This window comes from Pollicipes pollicipes, unplaced genomic scaffold (assembly GCF_011947565.3).
Source record: "Pollicipes pollicipes isolate AB1234 unplaced genomic scaffold, Ppol_2.1 Scaffold_4881;HRSCAF=5763_pilon_pilon_pilon, whole genome shotgun sequence".
In the NCBI taxonomy this organism is placed as follows: Eukaryota; Metazoa; Arthropoda; class Thecostraca; order Pollicipedomorpha; family Pollicipedidae; genus Pollicipes; species Pollicipes pollicipes.
This window is the reverse complement of record NW_023596576.1, coordinates 42,976,080-42,989,598: the sequence shown is the minus strand read 5'-3', so window position 1 is coordinate 42,989,598 and position 13,519 is coordinate 42,976,080. Positions and strand designations below refer to the sequence as shown.

At 51.9% G+C, this 13,519-nt stretch overlaps 1 protein-coding gene across 1 annotated transcript in view; it reads left to right on the top strand.

The window, feature by feature from the left end:
- The window catches only part of LOC119100418 (vacuolar protein sorting-associated protein 13), a 29,398-nt gene extending 16,262 nt beyond the window's left edge, over positions 1–13,136 (top strand). Inside the window, exons 15-24 of the mRNA XM_037223516.1 lie at positions 332–504; positions 1,287–1,439; positions 2,023–2,203; positions 2,439–2,622; positions 3,000–3,088; positions 3,366–3,501; positions 4,114–4,268; positions 5,044–5,145; positions 5,592–5,744; positions 13,110–13,136. Coding sequence (XP_037079411.1) covers positions 332–504; positions 1,287–1,439; positions 2,023–2,203; positions 2,439–2,622; positions 3,000–3,088; positions 3,366–3,501; positions 4,114–4,268; positions 5,044–5,145; positions 5,592–5,744; positions 13,110–13,136 — 1,353 coding nt within the window. The remainder of the gene's footprint in view (positions 1–331; positions 505–1,286; positions 1,440–2,022; positions 2,204–2,438; positions 2,623–2,999; positions 3,089–3,365; positions 3,502–4,113; positions 4,269–5,043; positions 5,146–5,591; positions 5,745–13,109) is intronic.
- Positions 13,137–13,519: the final 383 nt, after the last annotated feature.

Below are 13,519 nucleotides of genomic sequence, written 5' to 3'. Positions count from 1 at the left end.
ATGCTATGCTGCCGCATCCACTCCAATTTGGCGTTCGATATCCACTTGGATGAAATTCGTATGACGAATAGCTTTGCCAAACAAACAGTAGATGTTGTGCGTACAATTATGGGGATTTTTGACGTGATCCGGCTCGGGATACAGCTGCCACTCTGGCGGAAAGTGATGTCTGTGGCTGTGCTCATCTGCCGGCATTGTTGTCCGTGCCGACGAACATTTTTGCGATAGCACTGCGGCTGAGAGCTCCGGCGACGGCTGTATGTCGGTCCCCGTCACCAGCGGTGCGCCACGCCCGGTCGGGTCTGACCGCCGCCACCGCCACCGCCGGCAGGAGGGCTCCGACAGCGCGCTGCTGACGTTCATGTTCGAGACGAACCCGCTGGACGGCGAGTGTGACCAGCGGCTGCGCGCGCGCAGCCAGCCCGTCGAGATGGTCTTCCACGCGGCCACGTTCAGCCGGCTGGCCACCGTGCTCCGGCCGCCGCGCCACATCCAGCTGTCCCAGTGAGTCTCCTATGTGGCCACGTCCAGCTGTCGCGATGAGTCTCCTATCTAGCCATGTCCAGCTGTCGCGGTGAGTCTCTTACGCGAACACGTCCAGCTGTCGAGATGGGTCTTCTATGCGGCCACGTCCGACTGTCGCGGTGAGTCTCTTATGCGGACACGTCCAGCTGTCGCGGTGAGCCTACTATGCGGACGCGTCCAGCTGTCGCGTGGAGTCTCTTATCTGGTCATGTCCAGCTGTCGCGGTGAGTCTCTTATGCGGACACGTCGAGCTGTCGTGGTGAGTCTCTTATGCGGACACACCCAGCTGTCGCGATGAGTCTTCTATGCGGCCACGTCCAGCTGTCGCGGTAAGTCTTGCATGCGGACACGTCCAGCTGTCGCGGTGAGTCTCTTATGCGGACACATCCAGCTGTCGGGGTAAGTCTCCTATGCGGCCACGTCCAGCTGTCGCGATGAGTCTCTTATGCGGACACGTCCAGCTGCCTCAGTGAGTCTCCTTTGCGTCCACGTACAACTGTCACGGCCCGGGCATCTCAGAAGTATATGAGAAGCCTACGGATGTTTTGGGCCACCGGAGTAACGTGTGAGTACCTACCGTAAATGTGTATTCAGCGGTGCTTATGTGACTGAACCGTTTTTGAAACGCTCGATTTCGCACCAGAAATGTACGCTTTGTGATCGAAACTCGCGCACTTTTCTGTCCATGTGTCTTGCGTGGAGAGCAGCGAGGGAAGTCGCAGATCGACGCGGTTTCTGACGGCGTGCGTGCTGCACTTTAGACTGCAGGCCGCCGCCATCAGCAAGCTGCACGAGCTGAAGGAGACGTCGGCACTGAAGATGCAGCACGCCATCGAGAACCACAGCACACTGGATCTTGAGATCGACCTGATGGCCTCACGGGTGCTGGTGCCCGAGTTCGGAGACGTCACCAGGTGAGCGCCAGGCCGCGACTCGGCTGGTACCGGACCCGGCGGCGTGTTCTTACGGGGAGTCGTCGTGTTCTGACGCAGCCACCAGCCGCACCATGAGTACGCCATCGGGTGCGTCCGTCCGTGGTACTTTCTTTTCTTTTCAGCCGGTTGCATGTCGATAAGGAACGATGTGTGTTGGACAGGTGCCAGTCATGCATTCAGTATGGCTTGCCAGCTATGGGATCGCAATGCTCGATCAGTCATCGTTGTTAGTGGCTTTCAACTTCTGGTAGAAACAGCTGGTTGCAATCAAAGTCACATGAATGTGGAAAACATAGTTGTTTCCATGAACCATGAACCTGAGAAGCGATTAGAAGATTGCAAAATGTCTGACAAGCCTGGACCACTTCATTTTTGATTATTTAGCCCAACTGACCGCAGTTGGCGGTAATGCAACTCAGACATCTCGTGCCCGCACACGGCATCCGCCGTCGGCCTCCTGTGAGTCGGCCCGGTGCGTCCGGCCGCATGGGTCAGCCCGCGGGCTGGTGCCCTCCGCCTGGCGGCCAGCCGCCCAACTAAAGCTGACGGTGCGCGGCGACAGGGAGGGCCGCAGGCTGGCGCTGAACCTGGGGAGCGTGCGGATCCGGTCCGTGCCGCGCCAGGTGGCGTCGCTGACCACCGTCCGCCAGATGGCCAGCGAGGGCACCTCCAGCGACGACATCTACCAGAAGATGGCCGGCCAGGCGTACGACCAGTTCGACATCGAGCTGCAGGATATCGAGGTGCGCCGCCGACCGGCCGCTGGGCGCGGAGCCGTCCCTCCCCGCACACCTCGGCATGTGCTGGGAAACACCCACCGTAGTTACCAATATTGATGGACACACGTGTCGTCGGCATACGCGTTGTGATGACTAGCATTGAGCGCGGTCGCACTCTCGCCGACGCGTTGGCGCGATTGTTGATGACTGACGAGCCGGCGCGGCCGTGACTGCGCGTGACGGCCGCCGCCGCCGCCAGATGGTGCTGGCCGTGCGGGGCGAGTCGTGGCGCGAGGCGCTGGCGCTGAGCGGCTCGCCGCTGCACCTGGTCCGGCCCATCAGCCTTGCCATCTGCCTGAAGAAGTGCCTCATCACGGACGACCCCCGGCTGCCCGTCGTCAAGGTGGACGCTTCCATCGCCAAGCTCAGCGTCGGCATATCGGGTGCGCATGATCCCGATGGTGTAGTCGTCTGCGTTTGCTGTGTCTCCTTGTGTAGCTCAAAATCGCGTCTTTTTTTGTCTCCCCCTCTCTTTCCCGATTCTCCTGCGACGTTAGTTTCGTGCCCTTGTGCGGCTTTGAGCGACCGCGAGCGCTTACTGTGACAAAGAGACTGGAAGGAAGTCGCCGCTGCGCCGCCAGTCGCCTATCCATGTGCGACAAGGACATTCACCTAACCTGTTGAGCTAGGTCACGCTGTCTGGCTGGCGCCGAGTGACTCTGCGGTCTAAGAGCGCTGACGGGTTCGGTTAAGCGGCCGCGTCGCCGGCTCTGCGCCGGCCGCCGGACTGCGCTGACCGCCGGCGCGCCGCGTCCCGCAGACCACCGCCTGATCCAGCTGGCCGTGCTGGCGGACAGCATCCCAAGCGCGGCGCCCGAGGACGAGGACGACACGCCCGCGCCGGCCCTGGTGGGTGCCACCGCAGCGCCGGCTGAGCCGGCCGAGCCGCGCCCGCCAGCGCCGCAGAGTAGCCGTGCGGAGCGATGTATTTGTGCTTCAGGGAGTCATATCCGAGCGTCGGGTCCACCAGTGCATCTCTGCATACAGGTTTGGCGGTGGGCGACGTTGTGCGTAGCTGTGCATGACACGCTTCATGCCACTGCCTTGCATTGTGGTGCTTGACGAGCCGCTGCTTCACATGCCAATGAACCGCCGGCCGCCAGTGACGCTCGTCTGGACGTTTCAGGACGGCAACGCCAACGTCCTGAACGTGGGCAGGCCGACGCAGGGGCTGGCGCGGCTGCAGGACAAAAAGGCGTCCTCCAGCGCGGCCACGCGGGCTGAGCAGATGACCAACCTGCTGCTCACCTTCAACATCCAAGGTCGGTCGGCGGGGACGCTGCCGCCACGGTGGAGACGCGTAATCGGGGCTACCCTGTGTCTTGTTCTGTTTCAGTGCTGTTTTGCCCGCTGTTTGAGTATGCACTCGTGCGGTGTTGTTGAGCGTAGCGGCTCATTTTTGCGACGGTAAACTTTCTGGCCGGTTTTGTCCACGCTTTTGCGCCATGTTTTTCAAGATTGCCCGGTTTCAGACATAGTGACGGGCAAGCACAAGGTGATGTGCCAGATAACCTCATGGCCATGTGAAGACGCGTTCCCAACAGCGCTCAGCTTCATACGTGTGTGACCCGTCATATTTGAATGTTATTAACGAATGCGTATCAGCCTGTTTGAATTATGTATGTACAGACGCATAACAGTGATAACTTTTACTACCAGCCTGTTTCATAGATGTACCTTCAGCTATAGGCCGGCTGCTTACCAGTCACATGTACGCTTCTCCGTTTGGCACTCGTGTGATGCAAACCGATCGAGCTGATCGTCATAGACCAGCTATGTGCCGGCTGAGTACCAGTCTCACATGTACGTCTCTCCGTTTGACACTCGTGTGAACGCGAACCTCTCGATGTGATCGGCGCGCACCTGGCCCTCAGAGCTGTGTACGGACGTGTACCGGCGTCAGTCGGCGCCGGACAAGGCCGCCGATGAGCAGATGATCTCGCTGGTGATCGGGGGTGTCGGCTGCTCCGTGGCCGCTCGCACTCACACCCTGGAGGTGACCAGCACGCTGGCCGGTGTTACGCTCAAGGTAAACACCACCGAGACGTGACCTCCCGACGGCGACAGCTCCGATTGAGAAGTCGACGGAACGGATGTTGGTCTTTTGGTGCGTGGTGAAGCTGCCGGATCTAAACCAGTGCCATTTTGGAATGGAGGCGTCTCATGGGACGTCCAGCGACTTGGCCCAGAACCTGTTTGATGTTGCCATGTGCTGTACCCTGACGAATATTGGTATCTCAACGGTGGATCATAAGACAATGCGCCTGTGTTCTCTCCTGGCCAGTGCACTTCACAATTCTTGAACTATCTCACGATAACTTCCATAATTCTCTGTACGTTGTGAAATGTGTTAATATATTCGCTAGTGCCTGTCAGATGATGGAGAGGCAACTCTTATTGTCAGGGTAGTCCTGTGTCAAGCCGAAAGGACTCCAGAGCTTTTTGGTCACGCGTAACCCCAAAAATAACCATGGGTGATATTTACGCCGTTAGACGTGCTGGTGTTGTTTCTATCCAATTCACTTGCTATAAACGCTTCATTGCTTGTAAACCTAGCGCCTTGACCATGCGTCATTTGTATCCGTGGGAAAGCGCCGCGCTAGTTGTGACGAATTGGAATGTTTGTCATGCCTTTTCACAGGATTTTAGTTCAGTTGCCGGATAATCCATTTTTTTTTTCAACCACTCGGCGGCAGCACGTGAGATGATTACCTCGCAACTCAGCCGGGAGGTCTTCACAGTCCCGAACGCTGAGGCCGGGACGGCGCTGGGCCGTGGCAGTGACCGAGTCGTGTGGTTCGCAGAGTCACGAGTTCCGGGACCCGGACGGCGGCGAGCTGTTCCTGGTCAGCACGCCGATGACTCACGGCGGCTCGGAGCCCCTGCTCAGCTGCACGTACACCAAGGTAAGGTACTGGCCGACGCGGCTGCCTCCGGTCGCCGGGCCGCCGCCGCCGCCCCAGCGCCCCGTGTGGCCGGTTTGCCGAGATCGCCCTGCGACTCAGAGGAGTCTGAGCTGCGCACAGGGCGCTGTGTGACCCTGGGTCCCCTGTTTGGACATGCAGATGGCGCTGTCCGGTGATGATTTGTCGTGCAATAATGGTCTTGGATCGGGAGGTGAACTGGCGTGTAAAACGGTGACCATCGCAGGCCCGTTCGTGGGCGCAAACCAGCACGATTTTAACTTCTATGGTCTCCGTTCAAATCTACGTCATGCTGTGACAGCACGACCGGTAAGGTCCCTGTACTAAGCGAGGAGGGCAACTGCGGCATTCGCAGCATACTGTGCGGATAGCGTGCATGGGGCTTGTGCCCGAGGTGGCGCGTGTGAAGAACGCCCCGAACCGGCCAGGTGGACCGCGACTGGGACAAGTTCCGCTCCGCGTACGGCGGCGTCGGCCAGCTGCTGGAGCTCACGTTCAGCGAGCTGACGGTGCAGCTGCACCAGGCGGCGCTCTGCTCGCTCATGACGTTCGGCGACGCCATCAGCCGTCAGCTGAGCAGCGTGGGCCCGGCGGCGGCGTCCCCGGCGGCGGCCGGAGCGGCGCCGGCCGGCCCCACCGAGGCGGCGGCGCCGGCTGCTCAGCGTACCGGTCAGTGCGCCCGCCGGCGCTGGCCGCTGCCGGCGTCACAGCCACTCGGCGCAGTGCGTGCTCGCGTACCACCAATGCGAAATCCATGCGCTTATTCGCTCCGGATCATGGCAATTTTCACAAAACATGTACACAGTATAATTTTGTCAAATGCGGCTTCAACATTTGCATGCAGTCGACGCGTGGCACGCACCACGACGGGGTACTGGTCGTTGACTCTCCATTTCAATTTCATGCGGAAAAACGTTAATTTCGTGTCGCTTTGACGGTAGGTTGACAAAATGCCGCTGAGTTGTCAACCTCATTGCGCTTATTTAGCACGATTCGCATTGTCATACTACTGAATACCCAACCCATTGAAAAGGCGCCGCGTATCCAATTGTGCTGCGTGGAAGTCTGTCCAAGTCATGCTCCTCACCAGTATATTTTACGCTGAATGGCTTACTCTTGCAAATTAGTGTCCCAGGGTCATCGTCTCTCGAGCTGCGTTGCTCCCCACTTGTCTGTTAAAATGCGCGGGCGCCGAATCTACATGGTGCATCGATCGAAGGGGCCGTTCCCGTGCTTGGGGTGAGGGGGAGGGAGGGTTTATTTTCGCCGGAGTTTTTTCATCAAGCTTTTGGGTCACGGTGCAAGCGGGGCTCAGTCCGAGGCTCCCACGTGGAAGCGGAAGGCGCTGACAGTTCGGCCGTCCCCCCGTGGGGAGGATTTCGCTGACCAGATCCGTTTCCCTGTGGGTGACCCTGGGGTAAGCAAACCGTGCATTTTGTGAGCCTAAAGTCCATGGCTGTTTTGCTTTGTCTCGTTTGTTGAGTCGGAAGAATCGGTCGTTTGGCTCCGAAGGCATGGGGTGCAGGAGGAGAGGAGGAGGGGCGAGCGGGGGCGAATACCCGTCGTACCTCCGAGGACGAAACGGCCTGATCTGTGCCGAATTAGGGATGGGATGACCTGATTCCAAGGACTGGTCTCATGGGGAGGCGAAAGGCGAAACGTTGTACGGGATTTCCGGATTTCCTTCAGCATTAGAAGTTATTGTGCTTAAAACAGCCAATCTTTAATGCACTGCGGATACGGGATGAGCGACGATATCAATCAGAATATATTACGGATATGTCATGAGCATTCTGATATATCAGTTATTTTTTAGCTTCCATTAATTATAATATAATAACTTAGCATATTTTAACCTTTTTATCTTTTAGCTTATTTCATGCTCTGACTTCGCCAAACGTTGCCTGATATTGTCCTTCAATCGATATCTTTTGCTGCAATGAAAGTCTGTTAATTTCCGCATAATAACTCAACGCCGAAAAGGTCAGGAACTCAGGGCTTGTTTTGTGTATCAAGTATTTCCGTGAGGATCTTTCTTGTCCGAGGGATGTCTTTAAAATGCAGAGGTCGAAAAGCATGCTAGAATGTCCCTCAGTTGCCCTTTTCAGGCCCACAGGCAGTCTCCCCAACCCATTCAAGAAAGCAGACTCTTAAAAGTAACTTTTGAGCATTTTCAGAGTCGAGTTATCTTCCATACACAGTACCTAAAAGCTGTATTGCTACATATTTACTCCATTATAAGCGCTGTGCTTTTGGGTGTGCTTAACTACTGAGATTCCTTCAACGCGAGGGAAGTAGACGTAGCGACGCATCTCACATGTCATTTGGGGCAAATTCGTATTGTGAACGGTAGTTGGACACCGAAATTACCTAAAGCAATAGGCTAACAATATTTGTACTGCTCCGCCACGTACTGCAAATCTCATACACAGCCCACGGCGTATACGAAGCTGAGGCGCACCGTGAATACTGCTAGTAAAAAACCGAAGTCCCTCGCACCATCAATAGACATTTTTGACCTCCAAGACAAACGACAAGAATATGAAGAAATTGCTGGCGTGAAATAAACCAATTTTGCCAATAATTGGCTGCTCACCATCCTGTGACGTCCATGCCTGCCATCTTTCTCCGGGACCAAGGCCGCAATTTTTCAGCAAACACGACTAGAGCCATGTTTGCTGACCGTGTGCCTTTTGATGGTTTTCCACATTTCCTCGGAAGAGACATCCATTATATCCACACTTCACTTGGTGCTGGGAGATTTCAACATCCTGGACTGGAGTGCAGAGTTTGTCTAATGGTCAGATAGTCACAAAAATACTTTTGCGTATTTTGAATAAAATTGCAGTAATGTGTACATAAACCCGCAAGGGGAATAAATTTTGGATTTTTCGATGACTAATGAAGAAGGGCTGGTAGATGCGGAGAAGGGCACGACACTTGGTGAGACATTGGGAAATAGTGATCATAATATTGTAAGGTTTTCATTGCATCTAGGCTATTTAGGTAAACCTAACCATACTGTTACTCCAAATTTTGCTAGGGGTAAATTTGAAGAACCTGCGGTCTTTCTTTGCTAACTTCCAGCGGCAAAATTCTCGAACTGGAGTAACTGCACATCAGATGTAGGCAGCGTTCAATGATATTTAAGAAGAACAGGAAAGGCTCATTCCCTTTAGGAAAATGCGAGAAAATATATCTGGCAAGCCCCATGACTGGCGGAGACGGTGTGCAATTTGATGGCAGTGAAGCGGACAGCATATGATCAAAAGTTTAAGGCACATCAAGCAGGATCGCATCGCAAAGGAGTGCTACAAAATAGCTAAAGGACAGGAAAGCAAAAAGGTTATCAGAAATAAGGCTAGCAGACTCTTGCGCTGGCGATGTTAAGAAACTTGTAAGCTACTACAAATTCAAATCTAAGAGATCCTCTGTCGGCTTCCTTGAGGAAGATCGACTGTCATAGTTGGAGGACAGGGGCATTGTAGATGCGGCGCAAAATGACCACAGTAGTCGACGCGCCCTAAAAATCCAATCAACAACATATTGTAGGTGCTCTTAGTAGGCAGTTTTGTTCAGTTCTTACAAAAAATTCTGTGTGTGATCTCCCTGGTGATAGGCGACATGTGACAAGGCGGTCTTGAAGATTTGACGCTGACTGAAGGTAAGGTAAGAGATAGCTTGAAGAAAATCGGGGTAAATAAGGCGGCTGGACCTGACCAGATATATGGAAAAGTGTTGAATGAGAGTGCTAGTGCTTAAGCTTATCCTCGTACGCTAATATTTGATAGGTCGTTGAGTTTTTCAGAAGCACTGAGGACTGGCACAATGCCAATGTAGTACCGATCATTAAGAAGGGGGCCAAGAAGAGTGTCAGCAACCACGAGCTTGTCAGTCTTACCTCGCTAATGTGTAAAAACGTAAAGAAGGTCATTAAGGCTAGCATTCAATTACACTTAGACAGGCATCAGATGATAGATAATATTCAGCATGGTATTCTCTCTGGTAGATATTGTTTGACAAATCGTCTGGAGCTCATGGAATATGCTACTAGTCAGGTAGATAAAGACAATAGTTTAGGTGTTCTTTATCTATATTTTATTCAGGCGTTTGGTGAGGTGCTACACCAGCGTCTCTGATATCAGTAAAGGTTGCATGGTATTGAGGGAAAATTATTGGCTGGGAAGGGGCTTGGCTGCAAGACCGGAAACAAATAGTAGTGCTCAATTGTACTTGTCATTTGTGTGTCATTGTGTCAATGTCATTTAATTATGATAAGTGTAAGGTGATGCATATAGGTAGTTCTGGCGGCGAGGGCATTAGCTATAAAGTGTGAGGCCGAGAATTGAACCAGATCGAGGACGAAAAGGACGTATGGGTTATGATTTCCAGGGATTTGAAGCGTGAAAGCAATGTGGGACCAGGAATGTCTATTGCAAGAGAAGGAATGTTGTCAAAAGCTTAACTTGCTTCCGCCAGACCACACCTAGAGTATTGTGTACAGGCCTGGTCCCCGCGCTTTCAAAAAAAAAATATGAGCAGGCTGAGAAGAGTACAGCGAAAAACAACAAGGATGATAAATGAGATTGGCGACTTAGAATATTAGGACAGGCTTGAAGTCTTGGATTTGCATTCACTGAAATATCGTAGACTTAGAGGGGGTCTGAGGGAGGTATTCAATATTATGAAAGGAATAAACAAGGTAGATCTACAATGCGCACTGGCAATTAGGCCGAGACTTAGAGGAAATATGTTTTAATTAGCAAAAGGTAGGTCAAAGCAGTGAATCTTTGGAGTGGACTGCCAAGTGAAGTTGTAGGAAGTCCTTCCCTAGCAACACTTCGAAAGCGTTTGGACAAGCTCTTTCGGTCTAAGGATTTCCTTTAAAGCTAAATTCAGGCAGGTCAGGTGGTAAGATTAGTGTCAATGATGGGTGGGGAATCTGGGGTTGAGCAACCTCGATCGGTCCTTGTAGCTCTTTGTTGGCCTGATGTCTATATGTCGGTATGTTCGCTTTTTGACGTGATGGATGTGGCATCCAGGGCTCATGCGTCTGTGCCCTCCACGAGCTAAGAGGTGACTAAGAGACTGAGAGGTGACTAAGAGGTCCTGGTCCTCATCGTCAATGGACAAAACATTAATTATATTCTTAAAAACAAAAGGTTGACCTGGGTCATGTAAGGTCAGTGGCGTATTCTGGCATTTAATATATCCATGAAAGATGTATAATGCGGCTCCCGTTGTCAACGTCGCATTGAACTCCAAAAACTACCCCCATACAGTAAGCTCTAGATAAATAAAACAGGTTGGTTTTGACATTGGTCTGACCTTCGCACCTGACCTTAGGTCATTGGAATTTGTTGAGTCAATTGTTGCGTTGCCTAAGAAACTTGGAAGTGTATGGCTTCGTCTAACACTCCGTTATTGCATCAGATTGAGCGATTCCCCTAGAAACTGTCTTCGCTGAATGCATAGCATTACAGTCTCCGAAAAGCAACGAAACCGAGCACAGAATTCATGTGCGTGCAAATCCGTGCAAACACCATTGAACGTCGACCATTTGGCGTTTAAGTCTCTTGCAACTTCTGCTGCTGCTCCGTCCGAGCGACTCCGTACCTGTCTCCCATACAGCCTTCGCCATGCTGAGGGGAAGGGACAGAAAAGGGAGCGGGGCAGGGCCGTGGAATGTGCACGGGGACCGAACCGTCCGGCTGTTTCCACAGAAGAGGAGGGAGGGGGGGGGGGGGGGGCATACGGGAAAGGCACGGGCACGGGCACGGGAATGCGATGGACGATCGGGCCGGCTCCGTCCCCACGTTAGTCAAGGGGATGAAAGCTCGGCCATGACCGCAGAGAGGACGCTGTTCTGAAAAGACCACATTGGTCCGCATGAAGTCCATCCCTTTCTGACTCGGATAACTGTCCCCCTGACAATTATACGCTCAAATATATGAGCCGCAAGAAGCCTGAATGAACTCTTCGAAGGACCAGCTTGTGGTATTGGAACATACACCAGTCAGGCGGAGTTGCAAAAAGAGCTGCAGTCTGATGAAGCGGTTACATAACTGATAAAAACCTTATCGGGATGATGCAACCAAATGTTGCATCTCGAGCCACGCGAGTGATTTACTTTGTAATGAATGGGGGGGAGGGGGGGGGGGAGGCGCTCCGAACCATTTTCGTGTCCATTTTTTCGTAAGGTAAAATGCGTGCAGATCTCGTGGTCTGTACTACACAGAGCTAGGTCGAAATGTACTTGAGAGGCGTCATGAGCGACTGAAAGTTGTTACGCGTCACCAAAAACATTTTCACCGTAATGCTTTTACGTTGCGAATCCTTGTTTAACAAGTCCAGCTTCACTAGTCATTTGCTCAACTTGTGTGTAGGATCAGGTCCTCGGTAAAGCATAGTTACTTTGTGTGGGGTGGAGCACTCAAGTAAGCCGAGCTGTGATATGATATCGCACTATAAGCATCTTTTTCAGATAGCCCGTGGATTCTCCACCGCCATGCAAGGTCATGCCACTTTCGGCCGCGGCAAAGCATTCCTCGCTTCGTGGACTAAATTCAATACATTTGATGAGAATGGAACCTACTATCGGGCATATGCGGTGAGAAGAGGCCTGCGTTCTAACCATTGCACAATCGGAAAGACGCTGCGCGGCAAATCTTGAAAGGTGTCTTTAATCATGAGTTTGAATTATTTGCATCGCATTATGCACCCAAATGGCGCTTTTGCACCAGGTATGTTTTGTTACTGTTGGAGTCTTTTGAAAATCAGGTTCCTCCTATGATGATGAACATTCTCCTAGTTATTCTCCTTTTTCCTAACAATCTTCCAGAACCCTCCTAGCGATTCCTCTTTGTGGGAATCCCCCGTGGCGAAATCTTGGGCATGCCACTTAAGCAATTTTCTGTTTTCTGGTTCTAGTTGAACTGTAAAGAATTGTTGGCAAAACACGATGCGGGCAAAACAAAATTACCAGGATGGCTACTACCCGGCGAGTGTTAACGCCATGATTCATATAGTGGTTTAACTGCGCAATGCAGCTCGACCCTTTTAGTAATCCGTACGCGACCAAAAACTCGTAGGTTCTCACCGTGTTCTGTATTTGTTTCCTATGATACTGGGTGAGTTCGTTAGGGTTACACGTTTTCCCATCCACCGTCGTGCGCACTTCTTCTGCACCACAACTCTATCATTACTTTTGCTGGACAATCATATTTTGTTGAGGAAGCGGTGCTGTTTCGTACCCACGACCACGCTTTTTTTGAATAATTGATGAATCGCACCAAATGATGAGAAAAAACATGTAAACGTCTCGTTTAGATAAAGGGCCGCAGCTACGGGGAAAAATCGAGACTTCGTAACTAGGGTAATCTTAACATGTCTGTCACATCTATGGACTTTTGTTGACTTGAGTTGTTCCAAGTTTCATATTCCGTCTTGGTAATCGTAGTGACGTTTGAAAAGATAATCTCATTTTTGAACAGGAATGGTGCTGTGCAAACACCGGGCAACTTTCTGTCACAAGGGGTTCTATCCAACACGACAGAGTCGCTACTGTGCGATTCGCTCAGTCTTGACATGTCCAATGAGAAGCACACCTCTGAGCTGTTCCCAAGACGGTTGATCCAGACTATCTTCGCATTGCCGCCCTTATGTTTCGTAAGGTGCTTCAGCTCGCTCCAAATCAGTGAGTTGTTTTTGCCGAATGTTGCTAGTTCGCCTCCATATCGGTGGCAGAAATTATTCATGCTATGGTGGGAGCCTTCGTGATTAGACTGCATGAAACAGCCGGATGCCATGGGCAGGAACGTTTCGCCTTTCATTTCCGGACATATGGTTGATTTTGTCTGGCACCTTGATTGACAGTTCACCAATTGACCATTCAGGGTAGCAACTTCTATTTCCTTCACGTCTCTGTGTTCTCTGCACCTTTGCAGCTGATCATCAACATGCTCCCTCCGTAGTTCGCAGTGCTTATGTCGTTGCGACCAGCTATTGATGTCGTGTTGCAAGTTCTTATTTATGTTTTGCAGTCCCACCATTCTGCGATGGCCCAGTTCATAGTCATGAATACATCGGACAAGCTCAGCGCGCCTATGTGCACTAGTTTTCTTGCACACTTCAAGGCCTAAAGCACACTGTACATTAGTGGCATTGAAAAATGCTAGTTTTGATTCGAGGTCTCGCAATGCTTTTTGGCTTAAGTCGAACTGAGCTTGACTGTTTTCCAGTCTGACGTGACAGCTGGTCACCTGCAACTCCGTTTCTTTGTAACACAATTGCAACTTGTGGTGCCACTCGTTCAATTCCGTCCTTGTCATGGTGCGATTTGTGGTGCAAATATTCA